Raw genomic sequence first — 22,018 nt, 5'->3', positions numbered from 1 at the left:
CGGCTGGTTCACCAACAAATGCGCGCTCAACAAAAGTGCGCCAACAAAACCGCGAGTTCGAAATCGCGCCGAAGAATGAACACAGAAGTGCGCCGACAACAGCGCACCGACAGAAGCGTGCTCTAAACCTAACCCTAAAGGTAACCCTGAACCTAACCCTGAACCTAACCCTGAACCTAACCCTAAACCTAACCCTGGACCTAACCCTAAACCTAACCCTGAACCTAACCCTGGACCTAACCCTAAACCTAACCCTGAACCTAACCCTGGACCTAACCCTGAACCTAACCCTGAACCTAACCCTGAACCAAACCCTGAACCTAACCCTGGACCTAACCCTGGACCTAACCCTGGACCTAACCCTGGACCTAACCCTGGACCTAAACCTAACCCTGAACATAACCCTGAACCTAATCCTGAACATAACCCTGAACTTAACCCTTACCCTAACTCTAACCCTAACCCTAACCCTTACCCCAACCCTTAACTTAACCGGTTCACTGACCCTTACCTTAACCGTAATGGTGCTTCTGTCGGCGCTCTTTTGTCGGCACACTTTTGTGGGCGCACTATCGACGTCGCAGTTTTATCGCCGCGGTTTTGTCGGCGTGCTGTTGTCGGGCGCGCTTTTGTCAGGTCACGGTGTTGGCTATCACCACAATGAAATACTGTTCCATAGTATTACTCTTGTTAAAAGACCCTTGCTATCAACCCCCTAGCACCTCTTGGTCCACCCAAACAGCCCAGCCATTACTCTTCCCTGGTACTATGCTTACTAGTACAGATACCATCACTTCTTGTGGCTACCATTTTGAAGTATCCAGTCAAGAACCACATGCCAAATTATCTACTTTCCCACCTCAGTACTCACAGGCTTCTTCTTGTCTTCAGAAGGCACCTTGCGCTCTCTTGGAGACTCGCCTGGGGATTTGGGGTGTGGAGAACGTCGACCAGGAGAAACGGCAACTGAGGGGGCTGGTGGGGTGTTAGGAACCAATTCGGGCCCAGTCACTGTTGTGGCAAGAGGAAAAGAGGGATTTTACTCCCATCTAGACAACCTCTTCAAACGACCTTAAGAAACTTACAACTATTACAAAAGTTAACTTAAAAAACAAGGAGTATGTAAAGAAAATTCACAGAAAGCATCGATTGGGAAATCAAAATTTATCCTTCTCATAAGAGAGTTTACGATCATTTCAGGAACTGGAGTGCTATCAGTGTCTGTATTAATGAAAGGGCATGGTTTCCTCACACACCGCGCAATTAATTTATGAAACTTCATTTCACATAAATTGTCAGCCAGGATTTGTCCAGTATCAGCACATTTGCATATATATGCAATGTAAGGCTACAAAGATTAAAACCAGACTTGATAACATAGAATGCAATCTCAAACATCAGTGAGGCTAATGTAGGATTTCTTTAAGTCCAATTAACAGATTGTCTCACCTGCCCATGAATTTGTCTGTAACTTAGAAAAGTGGGGAAATACTAATGCAACATTAGATTGCATATTACAACATACTTTTGCATCTTCCCATAACTGGAAGCTTGATTTTAAAGTGGCTTTTGAAAAGAATCACATGAATTCTTGCAGACTACAGAGGAGTGGAAGATGGGCTGTTTAGATATTACAGGACTCCAAGCCTTACTGGTTCTTGCTAGCTCAGCAAATGCCCAAAGTGATGACCGCTTGCCGTCCAACATGTAGTGAACCACAGGCTTATCATTTGTGGTGATAAAATCATCTGGATCTCCAACAGCCTTTCTCACCAAAAACAATCTGATCATTTTAGCATTTAGAATCTGTCGCCGTGGTGCATTCGCTGTTGCGTGACAGTGACTGTCAATCATTCTCAGATATTGTTATCCCTGCTCCCTGACACTTGGTCCCTACAATACAGAGCAACAGCCCATACAGAACGCTCATACACTCACAAGGCACCCCATTCAATTACTACTTTGTTGAAAAACTCACCATCTGTGTTGTGGTTCCTGGACATGGCCTGGAAAAGGGAAAGGAAGACTCAGTGCTCAGTAGCTGTCTAAATAGAATTCCCATTTAGTGGATTCTCAACACAGTAAGGTTGCTTGCTTGTACCTTCATATCACTTTTTCTTCAAAGCATTAGGCCTACTTCATACCATGACAGTATACAGATGGGACGATACAATTTCAGAAGCCTCCTCTGTGAATACTTCTCTGCTCAATCCCATCCACAGAGAAAGGGTTAAGGATCTTCTCACATAAAATGTAGAATGTTATGCATTCACCCAATGAATTTGAAATCCTGATTTCCCACATCTAATTTTCTAGATGCAGGAACAATACGGTAAAACATTTCACCAACATAGAATCTACCTACAGGCTGAAAGATAACAACTCATGATGCTTTAAAAAAAATTGAATTCAAGTATCTTATTTTTAAAAAAGACAAATGCAAAATCCAGTGAATTAAACTAGATCAGAATAATTTTTTAGATCTACCTTTCAGAGATTGATGGACCCATAGAAAGGACCCCAAACTACATGTCAGAATAAGAAACCTAGTTTACAGGCCTACTATCTTTTTGAGACCTATGATCTCTTAACTTTCCAGCTATATTTTAAGATATTTTAAAAGGTACCAAATATCCTGATGAGATTAAAGTACAGTAGTGGCCAAAATTGTGGAAACCTTTTGGGAAAAGTGTATTTTTGAGGTTTGATGGCTAATAACACCACATTTTTTTGGGTGGGGGGAGGAGTTTCAAGATAATCATATTCAGCTGCTGAAATGGCCTGGGAATAGCCCAGACCTTAACCCAATTGAAAATCTATGGTGCCGACTAAAGAAACTTGTTAGTCAGAAGCGACCCAGCGGTAAAACTCAGTTAATAGAAGCAATCATTCAATCTTTCACATTATAACAGCTGCAGAACTAAAAGACTTGGTTCACTCCATGGGAAAATGTTGTAAGGCCGTAATTCATGCTAAAGGTTACCCAATTAAGTATGAACTGACATGGTGATAATTTTTGTATATCCCATTTTTTCGATGGTGATAATTTTTGTATATCTTGTTCCACTTTTCTTCTTTATAACTGCTATTGTAATAGCAAATCCTTCATAATAGTTTCTGCATTGCATTCTTGATTAAATTATCTTTCCATTGATATATAATCTTATGGTACTACTGCAAAAAAAAAGAAAAGTGGTGTTATCAGCTAGTTTTAGAAAATACACTTTTCCCAAAATGTTTCCACAATTTTGGACACTACTGTATAAATAAATATGCTGCAAAACTTGCATGTTATCATATCTAGACTAATTTGGATGAATAGATATTAGCTTATTAAGACCAGTCTCTCTGGAGTTCACATTTGCTACAAAGTCCTATGGGTACTAGTGTCTAGGTGACACTTAGTGGGGAAAAAACATTTTAGAGAGGAGCTCATGCTCCAGGTTCAAATGGCCTCACCTCAAGAATGCTGCTGTCCACAGGGATGGTGGTGCTGATCATATGGACATTAGGGGTAGATGTTGAGCGGTGTCGTTGTAGACGACCATCACTGGGAATGTTGGGAAAATTGAAGGCATCTTGACTGTGGGGTGACTGTTTGTTGGAGCTGCAAAGGAAAAGGAGGTTAAGAACTTTCACTTTCCAAATGAAAATTCTTAAGTGTTAAGATTACATATTCTGAAATATGTCGTAAGAGTTCTCCTCAAATGTTATTTTTCTTTCAGCAGAGTATACATTTCTGTCCTCCACAAATGAAATCAAGGAATTATTCCCTTTAAACAAATACCACCAATCTTTTCTTGCACTTCTCAAGCGTGTGTTTTGACAGGGTCACTCCCTGGTGGAGCGTTCCAGTTCACCTCTCCCAATGCAGCTGTCTAATGAACAAGTGTCTTACCTGACTGCTTGAGGGGTCATGGGTTTGTAGCTAGGCTGGATAAAGGCTGTGGGGATATAGTCTTGACACAATTCATGGCTGTAAACACTACAAGGGAGGAAAATTGTCTTCAATACCAAACCAATGAGACCATTTTTTTAATGAGCTGATCTTCACAGCAGGTGAAAGGGGGGGGCAAAGGGAGGGATACTCACGGTTTGTGGGTTGTAGCCAGGTCCACGCATACCGTAGGCACTTTGCTACTGCAGTGTTCATGGAACTTGTAGCCGCATGTTTGACATCGAAAGCCATGGAAAATGAACTTAAGGCAGAAATCGCAAAAGGCCAAATTGAAATAGGTCTTGCGGACCTGTACAAAGAGATGGATTAGGAATATGAGAGGCGGAATGGATTGGAGGAGGAAGGTCTGGTTATCTGCCTGATGCTCATTAGTAGACAGTGAGGTTATGTGATGAGATTTGGAAAAAATATCCAAAGTCGTATCAATTGAGAAACAAATCAGTTCAGACTATCAAGGTCTTTCATGATCTTGGCTCTGGTAATAGAATCCAGTGATTTTGCTGAACAGCGGAACAGCGCGGGACCTTTGAGTTGCTGTAGTTCAGGGGTCGACAAACTTAAAACACTCAAAAAGCCATTTGGACCCCCTTCCCACAGAAAAGAAAACACCAGGAGCCACCAGGAGCCACAAAGCTGACCGGAACTTCAGTTCCCCCACCATAGAATCTCCTCCTAGTGCGGTGTTCTTTTTCCTCTACCTGTCATAACCGAAAGCCCTATCAATTGTGGAGACGACTGGAAAACTCTCCCCTTGCCATAGAGTCTTCTCCTGGCGCACTGTGCTTCTCTCTCCCCAGAAGCTCCTCTCAAAATTGTGGTGCCGACCGGTGACGGAGCTGCAGCAGAGGGAGGAAAGAGCCACATGCGGCTCCAGAGCTGCAGTTTGCTGACCCCTGCTATAGTTGATCTCGGGGACAGAGGAAGTTAAAGCATTTTTATAAGATGGGAAACCTCCAGCCGTGTTGCTGGCCTCCCATGTTCATCACTCCTGCCCAGCCAATAAGACACAATCATCAGTGAGGGAGACCTTGGTCCAAGAATATCTGCAGGGCTGCAGATCCCTCATTCATTTTACACATTATCCTGGACAAGAACCATAGCACCCAAGTATAGTAGTATGATTTTGCAGAGTTTTGCAGGACTCACAAAATTATGCATAGTAAGAGGTACATTCTCCAGAACTTCTACAAAGAGCTCAGCGCCTTCCAGGTTGACCAAGTCTGTCTCCCAATCTGTGATGGTTTTTCGCCTGCATAGGAGAAAATAAAAAACAAGATACTAAGTACCTGTTCTGACCTAGGCTTCCCAAGAGCACGAAGCAAACTCCTTGTCCCAATAAAAAACCCTTTTATTAATCTACTGTGAATTCTGCTCATTTACATCCAGCAAAGTCTTTCAAGGGAGGATTTATAGTCACAGAGCTTATCTGGCTTGGAGAGCTGACAAGCTAATATCTGTAAAACCTGGCAAGGAGTCTCGGAGAGTCACAAGCCAATTAAGTGAACTAATTGTCTCCTGCAAACTCCACTCCCCTTTCGCTCTTTTATTTCTTCTGGGAGGGGCCATTCATCGTCCACCTGTGGCTTTACTACCAAGTCGACCCCTGTTCTTTACATGTTCCCTTTGTCTGGCAATTCTGTGCATGCGCATAGTGAGAACAGGCTCCAGCTGTTTGTCTGCCTTACTGATGTCTGACTTGGAAGGCAGCTGATAAATGGCATATGGCTCTGGCCCCCTCTCTGCCTCTGAGCCCTCATCAGAGCCTTCCCCAGACTCCAGGACTGTCCCATGTTCCTCCCCAACCTCCTCACTGTCTGCATCTGGTGCCAGCTTTGCTGGCTGCTGGCAGGCCACAACAGTACTATCTAACTTGGTGACCCCCAAGCCTACCAATCTAATATTCCTTCCAATTCAACTCTGAAATCAGAGTTCATTCTCACTCCTCAGGGGCAAAATTACCCATTTTAGAAAGACCAATTTAAAATGTGTTCACATGTAGGCGAGTTCCATGTAGGTCCCTAGTATTCAGGGTGCAGATTTGGGGAACCAAGATATGAAATCCTCTCCTTTGCCTGAAATATTACCTTACCACAGCAAAACTGTTAATGGCTAAACAATCTTCAACAGGCAGTGAGGAAACAAGGATCTTTTTTCAACAACACTATAGCCCTTTGTGTACATTTGTGCCCTCTACTTATTCTCCACTGTATCTGCTTTTTTTTCCATATTGTGTTTGGGAAAAGGAGGAAGCAGCTCTGACCTCACTATGGAATGTTAATGTTGACAAATATTACAACAGCTCAGGAAACAAAATTACCGTATATACTCGAGTATAGGCCGGCCCGAATATAAGCCGAGGCACCCAATTTTACCACAAAAAACTGGAAAAGTTATTGACTCGAGTATAAGCCTAGGGTGGGAAATGCAGCAGCTACCGGTAAATTTCAAAAATAAAAATAGATACCAATAATGTTTTTGAATATTTATTTCAAAGAAAAACAGTAAACTAGCTCTGGGACATCGTTATGTGGCTGCTTGCCATAACAAGGAGGAGGTGGGACATCGTTGCAGAGCGGCAGGAGGGGGAGGAAGGGGAATCGTAAGACAGCCCTGCATTACATTAGAACGTGAGGAGGGGGGATGGTGCGGTGCGCGCTGCGCGGCAAACTGACACAGAGGGAGGGGAAACTCACAGGGGCGCCGGGCCATTCACGAGCGTCACCCAGCGGCATGGCCCCGCCCCTTTTTCTCCTCCATTTCGGGCAATTTTTTCACTGACTCGAGTATAAGCCGAGGCGGCTTTTTTCAGCCCAAAAAGTGGGCTGAAAAACTCGGCTTATACTTGAGTATATACGGTAAATGTCGGCACACGAATGCTGAGAGGGAAGGGGGAATTGTCAAATTAGAATTGTTAAATTAAAATCTCACAAATGTCTGGAGAGCAAGTGTGCCTTTGGATGAAGGAGAAGTTCTCCTAAATGAAAGAAAGTGGGCTGTGAGGAAAACAACCCTTCTTTACTCTAAAAATTGGGACCAAATTCCCGATTTATCAGTCTGAGCCTCAGAAATGACCAACCTTCATACTTCAGTGATTGGACTGTTCTCTTCCTTTCTCTTTACAACTAAACACCAGAGCCTCGTGGCCTAATTGATGAAAGCTGGAGATAGAGTTGCTACCAGTAGGCAGACATTTGGTCCAGTGAGTAATTCCTTGTGAAGGCATGTAAACTTTGGAGTGTAATGTTTATTTGGAGTTTGGAGCTTGTTTGGAATTTGTTTCTAGATATTTATTTATGCTACTTACGAGGAATGCTCGCAAAAACCACAGAGAATGAAACAAACTGAAGATGATCTACCCATTTTTAAGAGTGGCAGGAGACAGTTTTTGGTCTATACACAACTCACTGCACTCATGTTTCCTCCAATTTCTTCTCATATCTGTCTCCTCATTGGGGTTACTTACCCATTACCCCTTTTTCTGTAAACAACACAGCAGTCCTGGTTAAGTCCACGTACTTTCAGGGCCTTGTCTAGGGAGTCATATACAGTCATACCTGGCCGGATAGTGACCTAGAAGGAAACAGCACAGTAGTCATGTGATCAAGGTAGTGTGTAGGGTCATTTTTAAAATAAATAAATAATAGCCTTTATTGTCATTGTACATCATGTACACAGCAAAATTGGTTTAGCTTCTATTGGTGCAATCCATAACAAAAGTACAAGACAACATGAATAATATAGAGGATAATCCTTATACAAGTAATTGGGGAAAAAACAAGTCATACGTTTCTGTTGTGGCTCGGCAGGAGCCGTTGGAGCTGCCACCAAACTCCGACAGCGAGGGGTCTTATGAGTCGGCTCTGGAGGATGCGGAGGACCCTGGACAGGGTTTCAACTCCGAGCAGGGCACAGAGAGACTATTTGGTCACCAGGTGGCGCCTGAGCCTTGGATCAGTGGGGAGGAGACAAGAGTGAGTGATCCAGAAAACACCTGTGAGTTGTTCCAGGATGCACGCTATCGAAGGGCTACTCGGCGTCAAGAACAACTGCGTAATTACACTCAGCTGATGCTCATTAAGATCCTCTCCTGATTATAAAAGAGACTGCTTGTGCCACGCCCTTCTGCAGAAGTCAACGTTAAGGACTAACAAGAAACAAACTTGGCAGGCTGGATTGCTGCCAGAGTTTGTTTGCATTGCTGCCAAGTTTTGTAGGATGCCAGAGTGCTTATCTCTTTGTTTATGTGGCTTGCAGCCAACGAGAGTCTGGATTGATTAAAAAACATTCTCATTTACGTTGGTTTCGGCTTTCGTTCCTGGATGGAGAAGGGGGGGTCAGAACACATTTCCATATGTACATGGAGTGATTGTGATTGTGTTTAGGAGTCTGACAGCCCATGGGTAGAAGTTGTTTTTAAACCTGTTTGTCCGGCTGCCTATACTTCGGTGTCTTCTGCCCGATGGTAAAAGTGAAAAGAGACACTGGCCAGGGTGTGAATCATCTCTAAGTATCTTCCTTACTCTGCTGAAACAGCGAGACTTGGTGATGCCAAATTGATTCTTCAATTCCTATTTCCCACTGAGGTTCTATCTGGTTTTAAATTCTACCTCCTGTTCCCTGATCCCTACAATATAGATCTCAGCCAAGAGATCATCTGAACAAAAATAGAAACCACAATCCTAACTAATGCTGCTAAAATGAAATCCATTGTAGTTCACTGAAGCCGGAGAGAATCCTGGCACATAATGACTAATACATTGATCAGGGAAACAGTTGCAAAGGATCCTACAGGAAGTGGATGATCTTTCTGTTAGGATTCAGAGCTGAATAAGATGGAAACTACTGTACATTGATTGCTATGGTAGATAACCACAGTAAAGACTAAATTGTGGCCTTCCTCATCTTATTGGGCCCCTTGGCAGTATTCACTGCCACTAATCATGGTGTATTCTTGGACTGCCTTCTTGGCATGGTTTGGAAGTGGAAGGTACAGTTTTATAGTGGCTCCATATAATCCTAAGCAGCGAGTTCCACACAGTAATTAAGAGGGAGGAGTCACTACACAAGGCCCATCTATCTGCCCCATGTTATTTAACATCTCTATCAGAAGTCACCCATCATTTTGGGAGGTTGGGCTAAGATCAAGTGATTGGACGTCACCCAGCCAGCTTTCATGCCTAAGGGGAGGACTAGAACTTATGGCCTTGTAAGAGCCGAGGTGGCGCAGTGGTTAAATGCAGCACTGCAGGCTACTGTTCAAATCTCACCGGCTCAGGGTTGACTCAGCCTTCAATCCTTCCGAGGTGGGTAAAATGAGGACCCGGATTGTTGTTGGGGGCAATATGCTGACTCTGTAAACCACTTAGGGAGGGCTGAAAGCCCTATGAAGTGGTATATAAGTCTAACTGCTATTGCCTCCCAGTTTCTAGCTGGACACCTTAGCCACTATGGATTCTGATTAAAGTTGAATGAGGAGGAAATTGGTAGGCTTGGAGGGTAGGAGTGTGTGTGTGTGGTCACAAAGCTGGATGGTACTCTTACTGAGTTTTTTTTTCTGGGAAGGGTGTGGACGAAGCAGAAATTGAATCCTAACAGGATGGAGGCACTGTTTGTTTACAGCTACTCTGGCTTAATCATGGCTCATGTTGAGCTTTGTTGCATTTTCCTCGAAGGAGGTCTATGACACGATTGTCCTCCAGCACTGATGGATTCTGCCTAATGAGCAGGTGGAGGTTGTGGCCAGGGGAGCGTCTGCTCGGGTTCAGATGCTTGATCAACAATGTAAAATGAAATTTCAAAGGCAAACTCCACAGCTTGAAGTTTTAGCATATTTTATATTCTCTTGGTACTAATTTTGGTCCAGGTTTAATTGTGATGGGATTGAGAACTCCCTGCTTTGACTGGATAGTTGGATTCAGCCTCAGTTCTCTTTCAGTACAGATAAAAATGTAGTCATCGTTCAGTTGAGTCTTTGGCTCACATTTATTAGAATTACTCAAGAGCTTATTTTTCTAAATTTTAAACTGATGACAAATTACAAAAATAAATTGCCGTTGTTTTAGAACTATCATAGAACTAGCATTCGCCCAGGTTCGCCTGGTGCGCCAGTTGCGACCCTACCTGAATCGGGAGGCTCTCACAACAGTCACCCGGGCCCTTGTGACCTCTAGGCTGGAATACTGCAACGTGCTCTACATGGGGCTGCCCTTGAAGAGCATCCGGCAACTTCAGCTAGTACAGAATGCGGCCGCGCGAGTGATTGTGGGTGCACCTCGGTTCACCCGCATAACACCTATCCTCCGCGAGCTGCGCTGGCTACCTGTCGATCTCCGGATGCGCTTCAAGGTGCTATTAGTCACCCATAAAGCCCTACATGGCAGTGGATCTGGATACTTGAGAGACCGCCTTCTGCCAATTACATCCCTGCGACCAATAAGATCACATAGATTAGGCCTCCTCCGTATACCATCGGCCAGCCAGTGTCGGCTGGCAACTACAAGGAGGAGGGCCTTCTCAGTAGTAGCCCCGACCCTTTGGAACGAGCTCCCCGTAGAGATTCGCACCCTCGCCACCGTCCAGGCCTTCCGCACAGCCTTGAAGAACTGGCTCGCCCGTCAGGCCTGGGGACAAGGATAATTCCCCTCCCGAATGATGAATGTATGTTGTTTATTATTTTATTATATGTCTTATCTTAATGTCTGTATCTCCCCTTCCCCGATTTTATGTGAGCCGCCCTGAGTCCCCTCAGGGAAAAGGGCGGCCTACAAATATTAATAAATCTCTAAATCTCTAAATAAAAATTAAACAAACACTGATTATTTTAAAAAAAACAGAACAAAGCAACTGATTCATTATAAAGGAAACCAGCAAGATTTACTTTCAACTCTAACTTGCAAGCAATAGGATCTACATATATTTATTACCACATATGTCCTCCTTTGTCTTTTTCACTCTTCCTCTTTTGAGATTTTCCTTCTCTCCCTTTCTGTCTGCTATTCTCTCATTCTCTACCTCCATACTTTTTTCCTTTCCTTCAAAAAGGTAAACAAACATAAAGATTTTACTGGGCTAAATCACAGCCCACTTTTGATGGGGGTGGGGCACAACTCATCATTCTCATGCAGACATAGAGAACCTGAGATGCCAATTGTTGTTGGACTCCATCATTCCCAGCCAGCCAGGCCAGAGATGATGGAAGTTGTAGTCCAAAGCACCCGGAAAGTGAGAGGAAGTGTATCCCTCTCTTATAGGATACCAAGCATTTTAATCAACAGCAAGCTCCAGACCCTTTGCTCTTCAGAGCTCTCTAAATGGTCAACTCACCACTGTTCGCTGTTGGTTAGGAAGAGCCACCTTAATAGTGCTCCGATTCTCAGCCATGGGCCTCCTTTCTAACCTTCTCCTGCAAGAAGCAATCACCGTTGTCACGCTAGTCAAGAAAGGTGAGATGTCCTCACTGCTACCCCCATTTGAAGGGTCTCGATCTGGAGAAGGTGAGGAGAAGCCATTGGAGAGCGAGTCAGCGGAGTGTAGGTTGCGCCTCATGTGGGTGATTCTGAGGGAAGAAAAAAGGACAACAGACCCAAATGGGTATTGGAGACGCACTTTCATCTGTGTGCATGTCCTACAATACTATTACTAGAACAGTGTTTCTCAACCTTGGCAACTTGAAGACGTCTGGACTTCAACTCCCAGAATTCCCCAGCCAGCGAATGCTGGCTGGGGAATTCTGGGAGTTGAAGTCCAGACGTCTTCAAGTTGCCAAGGTTGAGAAACACTGTACTAGAACATGTCCAATCTCTGGCTGGCAATAATTTGTTTGCGCCTTCTTGATTGAAAGATGCAAGTGAAATGGAACTTGTTTTAACTCAATCCCAATTTCACATACACACACACACACATGGGATAACTGAACTGCATCTGGAGCAAAACCACAACTAAACTGTCCAACAGGAAATTTGACTGAAGTATTATTACACATTCCTCCCATTCCTGTGGGGAGATCCTAATGACCAGAGAAAGAGAGGAGGCAGTGCATATCTCGTGCTCTAACTCAACCTCTTCACCAAGGTTCCTGCCTTGTTACTTCTGGTCAGCTAAGAGACAAATCAGGAAGCATTTCAAACTTTTTCTGGATAGAGGGAGCTTCAATGGGAATTATTGTTGTGTAGTCAGGTGTTAATAATTCCGAATAGACTAAGGCATTCTGCTTGTTCTTTCCAGATAAAGTTAGAGACTAAGTTTTTCTAAAAACTCAAAGAGCCTTGTATAAATCAGTATAGATATTGAGCTGGATGAATCAATAATCGGAATCAATGTAATGCAGCTGTTGATGCCCTTATGCTCCCTAATTGACATATTCAATGAATATTCATCACATCATAAGGTAAAGGTTCCCCTCACACATATGTGCTAATCGTTCCTGACTCTAGGGGGCGATGCTCATCTCCGTTTCAAAGCCAAAGAGCCAACGCTGTCCGAAGATGTCTCCATGGTCATGTGGCCAGCATGACTAAACACCGAAGGCTCTGTTACCTTTCCACCAAAGGTGGTCCCTATTTTTCTACTTGCATTTTTACATGCTTTCGAACTACTAGGTTGGCACAAGCTGGGACAAGTAATGGGAGCTCACTCCATTACATGGCACTAAGGATTCGAACCGCCGAACTGCCAACATTTCTAATCAACAAGCTCAACATCTTAGCCTCTGAGCCACCACGTCCCTTCATCACATCATACTGAGTTTTACATTACTATTATGAGGATACACTTAAAAATTAGGTACTGCTGCCCCCAATATTATGAATGTAGATGTACCACTCAGTGGTATCAGCTAAAGGATCTCTTCTGGCCTGCTCTGCACAGACACTTATGGTTTATTGGTATTAAGGTGTAGTGCAAGGGTCTCCAATTGTTTTTGGGTTGGTGAGGACATTTGGAATTTATTTTAAATTTATTAGAATGTTTAAAAACTATTAAAAATAAAGAATCAAAGGAACAAAAGGAAAAAAAATAGAATTATGACTTCTGTCCTTTCTACCAAGTTGTTACCATCTTACTCTTTCACCTCCCTCTTTTCTATGTCAACCCCTCCCTTTATAGTCCCCAAATCCAGGTCTGTGAGGTCATTTGGAAAGTTGAAAGTATGCTAGAATCATTCTTATAAATTAGGTATGGCAGAAATATTGATGGTAGCCAAGGAATACAGTATATCAGCAGGAATGTTTGCCCCCCGACACCATGCAAGGGACCAAGAGGTTGTAGAATGTACTTGACGTCTTGACCCACAGCAATAAAAATAGTCCCCTGCTTATGACTGGTCACTTAGTGACCATTCAAAGTTATGAAGGACCTCCTCTAAAGGTACTTAAGACCCAGTTCCAAAGTCCACCACGACTGCATATTGGCCACTCAGCAACCGGCCCACATTTACAGCAGTTTACGGCATTCTGCAGTCATATGACCATGTTTTTGCCAACAACTGTTATTTATGTCCAGTTTTCGGCAAAAACAACTCAAAGCGAACAATGGGTTTGCTTTATGGCTGTGGGAGTCACTTAAAAGCTGCAATGTTCACTTAACAACGGCTACAAAGGTGGTCACAAAATTGAATGGGTGACACGCTTTATGACTGTCATGACTAATGACCATAATGGGAAGATTCCATTACAGTCACAAGTCAAAAAAGCTACCTGTATAGACAGAACTTCCGCAGCTGAGGTAGAACCAGAGACAATCTGGGTCAGGGGTGTCAAATCCGCGGCCCGTGGGCCAGATGCATCATGTGCCAATCCTGTCCCCGCCCAGTTTAGCGAAGGGGGGAGAAAGTCCCAATACGTCACGTGAGGCTGCTGTGAGTTTGACAGCCCTGTTCTAGGTCAATCACTTCATCTCTGCTATTACTAATTTCTCATCCCCAAGGAAGAAGGGCAAGAAGCTTCACAAAAAAAACTAGGACTAGTCTATAAGTATTGAAAGATTGCAACACTTTAAAATGACAGATGTCAAAGAAGTCAAATTCTCTTGCATAAAGAGACTGCATGTTATACAAACTGGTCTACTAAACTACTACTTCACTAACAAAGTAGTGATCTACTTTTGCACGACAACCAATCCTTTAATTCATAAGTTCCTTTCTTTTACCCTGCAGACCAGGGCTGTCAAATTCCTGGCCCATGGGCCAGATGTGTCACGAGCTGGGCACACCCACACCTGGTTTAGCGAAGGGGGGGAAGACCTGATATGTCACATGACACCGCCGTGACGACATTGAGTTTGACACCCCTGCTTGGATTACATCTCTTATCCATCTCTAACCATGCCAGCTAAGGCTGAAAGGAACTGGAGTTGCGGGAAGATGTCATACAGCACATTAGGAAGCCTATTTGTCAAGATCCATTTCTGATTTGCCTGATTAAATGGGAGAATAATGGCTCTGAGGTCACCCCCAGCACATTAACAATCATGTGATAACTGATAGTGTTTAATTAAGTGATATTGTCTTCCTCTATTATTAATCTTCTCATCGTTCCTATCACCCATCTCCTCCCACTTATGACTGCATGGCTGTAACTTTGTTGCTTGTATCCTTATGATTTATATTGTTTCCTAATGTGATTTGATTGCTTATTTGGACCCTATGACTATCCTTAAGTGTGGTACCTTATGATTCTTCACAAATGCATCTTTTCTTTTATGTACACATAGAACATATGCACCAAGCAAATTCCTTGTGTGTCCAATCACACTTGGCCAATAAAGAATTCTATTCTATTCTCCGGGAGAAAATCTTGTGGGTGGTCACACAGATGTATAGAACAGAGCGCTTGAAATAGATAGATAGATAGATAGATAGATAGATAGATAGATAGATAGATAGATAGATAGATAGATAGATGATAGATAGATAGATGATAGATGATAGATAGATGATAGATAGATAGATAGATAGATAGATGATAGATAGATAGATGATAGATAGATGATAGATGATAGATGATAGATAGATAGATAGATAGATAGATAGATAGATAGATAGATAGATAGATAGATAAACAAGGAGACAGCAACATAGTCAGATTGTAATCAGCTTTGGTAAATATACGTATATACCCTGCTACAACCACCATTCAAATTCCAAGTAGTAATTGCTCTTCAGCACTGAGAACTTCAAATTTCAACTGCAGTAGACACTCTATATTTCTGTGTATGAAATGTATGATGAGTGTGCATACATGTATTGCTCTTTATATACTTTTACTGTATTTATATATAGCTCACTTGCTTTCAGTCAAACTAGTCCATAGGGAGCAGCATACAGAAATACATTAGGGCTAATTTCATCTCAGGTCACAAAATTAGACCCTCATGGGTAGTAAATGCAAGATCCCTGCTATTCTTCATGCAAGAGTTTCCTGTCAGCAATTAATTTGTATGAGCTCTAGGGACTTGCTCCTGGTTAAAGCCTAGCCCTCAGTAGCTGCTTTCACTAGATGAACATTTTCTGCTGTTAAATTGTTCTCTAATAACGTGGGAGGCATATCCATAAGAAGAACAAATAAGCAGTTTTGTCACTCAAGTCCATGTTAATCATAGGTATTATAAGCAGCAAACTGCTACCTCAAAATAGAAAACCAAGACAGGCGTGTGAATGGAAAGGGTAATTACAAGACTCACCCAAATTGAGAAGAAACTGTCTATAGGATAAATGTCCCTTTAGTAGCTCTTCTCCAATCTGTTTGTAATCAATCATCACAATCCCTTTTTTTTGTATTAAAACTAATTAAGAACAACTTACAATCAAGATTGGGATACAAAATCTATCCTCAGTGCAAAATAAAGCAAAGATCCTCAGCATATCCATCAAAAGGAAACAATTCTGCAACCGGATAACTTGCAGTCATCAACACCCACATTCCCTGTGAGTATCCCCAAAGTGAAGAGATGTTGGAAACCCATCCAGAAAGTTACAGATTTTTCACCATAATTTAAAAGCAATTGGGGCGCGGGGGTTCAGCAGACCTCCTTTGCGTGGTCTTGAGTTCCAGAGAAAAAAACAGCCCTGCGGATTTCAGATCTACCCCGATATTTCATATCTGACAGCAGAGAGGAGCAAAGTTGCACTGCACCTGTCAATCAAGCCAAGTCTCTGCTTAAGACACAGCTGCGTCTGGAGTGGAGGCAGATCTTTGTACCGATATTTTGTTTTTCCTTATGAAAAGGAAACGAGAGCTGGAGTGAAGGTAAGTTCGTTCACAAAGATCTCTTCATTGTTGAAGTGCAGGTACTGCAAACAGAATAGCAGCCTAAGTTAAACTCATTTGCTGATTAACCACTGGTTTTTTTATTTTACCTTCTCAATCCTTCTAAGTAGATACACTATATTGCCAAAAGTATTCGCTCACAACTGAATCTGATTATGTGGATGGATGAGCGAATACTTTTGGCAATATAGTGTATCTGTATGGATCCGTGACCCGTCAAATGCGCGCTCGACAACAGCGCGCCAAGAAAACCACGGCGAGAAAACCACGAGTTCGAAATCGCGCCAACAAAAGGGCGCTGACAAAAGCGCGATTACGGTTAAGGTAAGGGTTAGGGTAAGGGTTAGGTTAGGTTTAGGGTTAGGGTTCTTACATTGTTTTCGCACTGTTTGTTGATGGCACGCTTTTGTCGGCGTGCATTTGTCGGCGCCCTTCTGTGGGCACGATTTTGACCTCATGGTTTTCTCACCGCAGTTTTGTCAGGCGCGCTTTTGTCGAGCACGCATTTGTCAGTGAACTGTATGGATCAACAGTATTTTATTAGTATATCTTCTTTTTCCCGACCAGACATCAGGTAAATGTCTATTTGTTTGAGGGCAATCAAGGAGTCTCAAGCAACCAAATCCTTTTGATGTCACTCACTCTAAACACAGTCCAGTTGGAAGAAGCCATTTTCATTTGCCTTCCACGGATGCCATTTGTATTTTTACCTTGCAGAATCTTGGACCTATTACATTTTATTTCTCAAATTAGGGGTTTCTTTCTCAGCATTTTTAACGTGAGAAATAAATTCCGATTTCCCATGCTGCTAAGATGCAACACAACCGTCTCCCATGAAAGCCCAATTCCAGCAAACTAATCATGCGTAGTGAAATGCCCTCAAGCACATGGCCTCACTGCAAGAAAACTGGCCTAGCAAAACTATTGTGTTTCGGATAGCCATTAAAAACCTGGTTATTCAAAAGCATTCGAGAAATAGATTCAGGATGAGAAGCCTTCTCCGGCTATGGGGCTGTTGCTGTTCTGTTTTGCTATTTGTTGGCTGTTATTTCTATTCAAATGTTTGGATTGACATTTAAGGCACTTAGAACCTTTGTTTGGATTAAAAAGGTAAAGGTTCCCCTTGCACATATGTGCTAGTCGTTCCCAACTCTAGGGGACGGTGCTCATCTCTGTTTCGAAGCTGACGAGCCAGCGCTGTCCCAAGACGGCTCCGTGGTCATGTGGCTGTCATGACTAAACGCCAAAGGCGCACGGAGTGCTGTTCCCTTCCCACCAAAGGTGGTCCCTATTTTTCTACTTGCATTTTTTACATGCTTTCGAACTGCTAGGTTGGCAGAAGCTGGGACAAGTACCGGGAGTTCACTCCATTACGCGGTGCTAGGGATTCGAACTGCCGACCTTTTTGATCGACAAGCTCAGCGTCCTAGCCACTGAGCCATTGCATCCCTATTTGTTTGGATTAGAGTACTATTTAAGCTGTAGTTGAAAAATAAATAACAGGGCCCCACCGACAGACAGAAGCATCATTAGGACTTCTCATCAAAACACCTGTAATCAAATGACATACTGCATGGGATGATGGGTTTTCTTTTCTTTTTTTTTTTCCCCGCTGCCTTTTTTCCCCCTATTGTTATGTGATTATGTTGTCTATGTAATAATAAAAAAAATCTATTAAAAAAAAAACCCAGGACTTCTCATCAAATTATCTTGGGGCCACATTCAACCAAAGATAAGTGCCTTTCCCTCTTAGCAGATACAAGGGAGTGTTCTAACCCAGTGTTTGTCAACCTTGGCCACTGGAAGATGTCTGGACTTCAACTCCCAGAATTCCCCAGCCAGCATTTGCTGGCTGGGGAATTCTGGGAGTTGAAGTCCAGACATCTTCCAGTGGCCAAGGTTGACAAACACTGTTCTAACCACTTTCTCCACTAAGGGGAAATTCTTCAAATTAGCACTTCTTTTGAGGGGCAGGAGCAGGGAGATATACCTCTGGGGCATCTTTTTTATTTTATTTTTAAATCTAAGGCATCTCCATCCTGCAGAAGACTTCCCGGGGCTCTCTTGGTTCCACAGCCGAGGCTCAGGCTTACTTTTAGGCAAAGGAATCCACGACAAGGTGGGCGGGGAAGATTTGCGGAAGAGGGGAAAAAAAAAATCCACCGACCTGTAAATGGAACCAGAGCCGCAGGCCAAATCCAGGCCGGTTCGGCAGCATTCCCGAGGCACAGTAGGCTAGTTACCAGCGGGTCGTTTGGACTCTGGCTCTAACTGCTGGCCCACCACCCGCCACACCTTTCCCCAGCGCGGCTTTGCCCGAACCTGTGCCCGAACCCAGGAAGCCGCCCTCCCCCGCGTTCACCTGCTCAAGCCCGAGAAGCTCCTTTGGCTAACGGGGAAAGGGCCTCCAGCAGATCCACCCGTCCACAAAAGCGATCCCTTAAGGCGAGGAGTGGGCGGGGGGTCCATCGGAAGCGCTCGGAGAGGGACCGGCGGGGCGAACTGAAGCACCTCCAGTTCGTATCAGGGCTCCTACTACACGGGAAGATACCATAACCGGGATGGGGGGGGGGGAAGAAGAGGGGAAGGCGACTTACCTCCGTCCAGAACGGCACGGGGGAAACCATTGTACATGACCGAAGAGGCACGCTCCAGCCGTTCACCCGCCCACTTGTCTACCACCGAGGGGTGGAGCCGAACCAGGCGAGCGGAATGAAAGAAAATGTAAAAGACGGATCAAAAAAAACCACACACACACAAAACCCCTTCCTACCTGTCAGAGACAAAAATCCACCATCTTGTATGAACGCTCCGAAGGGGCGTGGCCAACGAAACGACGTCATCATGGAGGGAAGGAATCTCCCCGCTCAAGAAAAGGAGTTTTAACTCCTTCTGTGCCGTTGGCTGGAAGGTGTCGCGGTGAAGGCGCGCTAGGCTGGAGACACAAGACCGAAGGACACGGGGCATTCTAAGGCGAAAACCAGAACTGGTTGCGCAGCCCCTGGTTTCTTAGAAGTTTTGAGTAAAATAACGTTAAATATAATAAATTCTGTGTTTCTGAATTAAAGGTTACACTGTACGCACGCTCACATCAGACTTTCCAAAATGAATCTCCTCAGCATTACAGCAGCACTTTATTTATTTATTTATTTATTTATTTATTTATTTATTTATTTATTTATTTATTTATTTATTTATTTATTTATTTATTTATTTATTTATTTATTTATTTCATCAAGCATGTATTAGACGACATATATAAATATAAACATATAAACATAAACACAAACATACACACAAACGTGTGTGTGTGTGTGTGTGTGTGTGTGTGTGTGTGTGTGTGTGTGTTTGTGCTGATAAATAAATAAAGGGAGATTAGTATAGATCTATTTCAAGCTATTTAGCTCTCATCAGCTAGCCACACCCTTACTGGGATTTGAACCTGGGCTAAATTGCATACTAGGCAGAGTTCTTAGCCATTAGGCCACAGGCTCTTATCTGTTATCAGCGATAACATATATATATATATATATATATATATATATATATATATATATATATATATATATATATATATATATATATATATATATATATATATATATATATATATATATATATATATATATGTTGCATTTGTGCTGATAAATAAATTTATTTATCAGCACAAATGCAACACAAATGTAATAAAGGCAACAGTAAAAATAATGGCTTTCTGTCTGGATGGTCTCTTGAGATGAGCCTATAGACAGAGAAAGGAAGCAATATGCTTCCTCCCATATTTGGGCATACCAGGGGTTGTGACATAATATATACATATACATATACATATACATATACATATACATGCACATGCACATGCACATGCACATGCACATGCACATACACATATACATACACATATACAAACACTTCATTTGTTATACATTTGTTGCAAAAATTGCTCAAAGCCGGATGGAGTCTCCTAACTAAGGCTCGCAGATCTGGGCTACGCAACTCCAGACAATTACTAGATGGATTGTAATAGGATTCGCATTTTCTTACTTCTGTGCTTCGAGAAGTTGTAGGTAGTTCTAAAAAACAGTCCCCATCTGGTTGAGTGAATAAAATCGCCTGGCTTCTTTGCTCAAATCTCTTGCAAGGTGGCAACCTATATATTAAGGGGAGGAATTCTATTACAGTCTTTTTTTATTATTCCTCACATATCAGCAGTTTGGAAAAGTTCTACCTTATAGTTCTTTTTTTTTTTGCATTTTTAAAATTTTCATTAAACAAACAACACACAAAAAAAGAATCATCTTACATTACATCTTGTAGAAAGTGTGTCAATTGGTTAAAAATAACTTTCGTGCATCTCTTCCACAGTCATTGCTTATATTCATATCAGATATCAAAAAGTCTTTATGAATCTTACTGTCAACATAGCATAATTCTCATTTGACTAAAGTTGTTTTAATGTCCTTTTGCCTAAAATATTCCATAGTTAAAAACACAACCACCCGATGGCATGTCATTAGTTATTATAAAAATCATCCAATAACCTTAAGCCTTTATAACATATTCTAAATAAAGATTAGTTAACAAAGTTTCTAAGCCTTTTTTTTCAAGTCACTTTACAATTTGTGTCAAAGTTCCTTTTGTTATGGTAGTACACACACACACACACACACACACACACACACACACACACAATATTAACTATATCCCTTATCATTATCATCCCATTATTTATTGTTATAGTTAATGTTGGTTAACAGAAAATCCTTTACTGTTTATATCCAATTTCTTCTCATCAAGCCAACACATATGTGTACCTTATTTCCATTATCAATTATTTATTTAACATAACAATCTAAAAGTTACTAAATTATTACTTACTAATTATAAAACTTAGTTAACTGTTTGTTATCAACTTTCATATATCCAGTAACATTACACCTTTGTAACACATTCAAAATAAGGATTAATTAACATATTACCTTATAGTTCTTCATTTGTAGCTCAAGATCCAATGCAGACACAGAGTGGGTCTATTTTGATGCCTAAGAAAAGGGTTCCAGTAATTTAAGATGAGACAATTATTTGCCCTATTGACAATGACAGTGTTCACACAACAAATTTAAGTCAATCCAGGCCTAGTAAATTTAATCCCCTAGCAAACTAATCCCAGTTTCATTTGGTTTAGTGCGTTACTAAAGACTGGGTCCCAGTGATATGAGTATACATGCCTGGAGATTTTATCTCAGCAGGGCATAAATACTTGCCATTGACTTTTTTTCCTTCCTAGTTTATTTATTTCTCAAGTTAATATCCTATAATTCTGAGATTGCTGTGGTGGTCCCACATCAAAGTGCTACACAGTCATTTGGAAAGAGCCAAACCTGACCAGGTGCTGCCACCTGGTTGAGCATACAGACCCAGAAAATTCATTTATTAAGTAAGTTGTGTGAATGTAGCCAGTGACATTAAAGCTGAGACTTCACATATCTATGCAAAACCAGGCCAAAGCAGCACTGTTCCAGCAAGTGTTTGTCTCTTAGGATGCTACTGGTGCAGGAGAGTTTTTATTGTTGACTGCTATTTAAAAATGTTGTAATGCATTTTGTAAAACATTCTTGTACTCTAGAGTTTGTTAGGATTGGCTATCAATATTGTGAAACAAAAAGATCCGTGTGTTTGTGTGTGTGTTTGTCTGTGTGTGTGTGTATTTACTTGGCTGAAAATAAACAATTCCAGAGTACTTGTTGGCTGCTATACACACATAAACACACACTATTTACTTGGCTGAGAATAAACA

General features: G+C 42.2%; 1 protein-coding gene across 10 annotated transcripts in view; it reads right to left on the bottom strand.

Annotated features, from left to right (window-relative positions):
- Window positions 1-19,053, bottom strand: part of ARAF (A-Raf proto-oncogene, serine/threonine kinase) — a 29,137-nt gene extending 10,084 nt beyond the window's left edge. For 2 of the 10 annotated variants that reach the window (XM_032210409.1, XM_032210419.1), the window contains exons 1-10: window positions 18,819-18,984; window positions 16,087-16,168; window positions 11,282-11,513; window positions 7,422-7,528; window positions 5,105-5,207; window positions 4,093-4,247; window positions 3,899-3,985; window positions 3,460-3,607; window positions 1,979-2,006; window positions 860-1,014 (exon numbers count right to left, since the gene is read on the bottom strand). In XM_032210409.1, the coding sequence (XP_032066300.1) occupies window positions 860-1,014; window positions 1,979-2,006; window positions 3,460-3,607; window positions 3,899-3,985; window positions 4,093-4,247; window positions 5,105-5,207; window positions 7,422-7,528; window positions 11,282-11,513; window positions 16,087-16,168; window positions 18,819-18,855 (1,134 nt within the window). In that variant the 5' untranslated portion in view covers window positions 18,856-18,984. The other 8 variants (XM_032210414.1, XM_032210416.1, XM_032210415.1 and 5 more) reach the window with 8 other exon arrangements.
- Between the last annotated feature and the right edge of the window lie 2,965 nt (window positions 19,054-22,018).

This window comes from Thamnophis elegans, chromosome 2, assembly GCF_009769535.1.
Source record: "Thamnophis elegans isolate rThaEle1 chromosome 2, rThaEle1.pri, whole genome shotgun sequence".
Lineage (NCBI taxonomy): Eukaryota > Metazoa > Chordata > Lepidosauria > Squamata > Colubridae > Thamnophis > Thamnophis elegans.
This window is presented reverse-complemented; position numbering and strand designations above follow the sequence as displayed.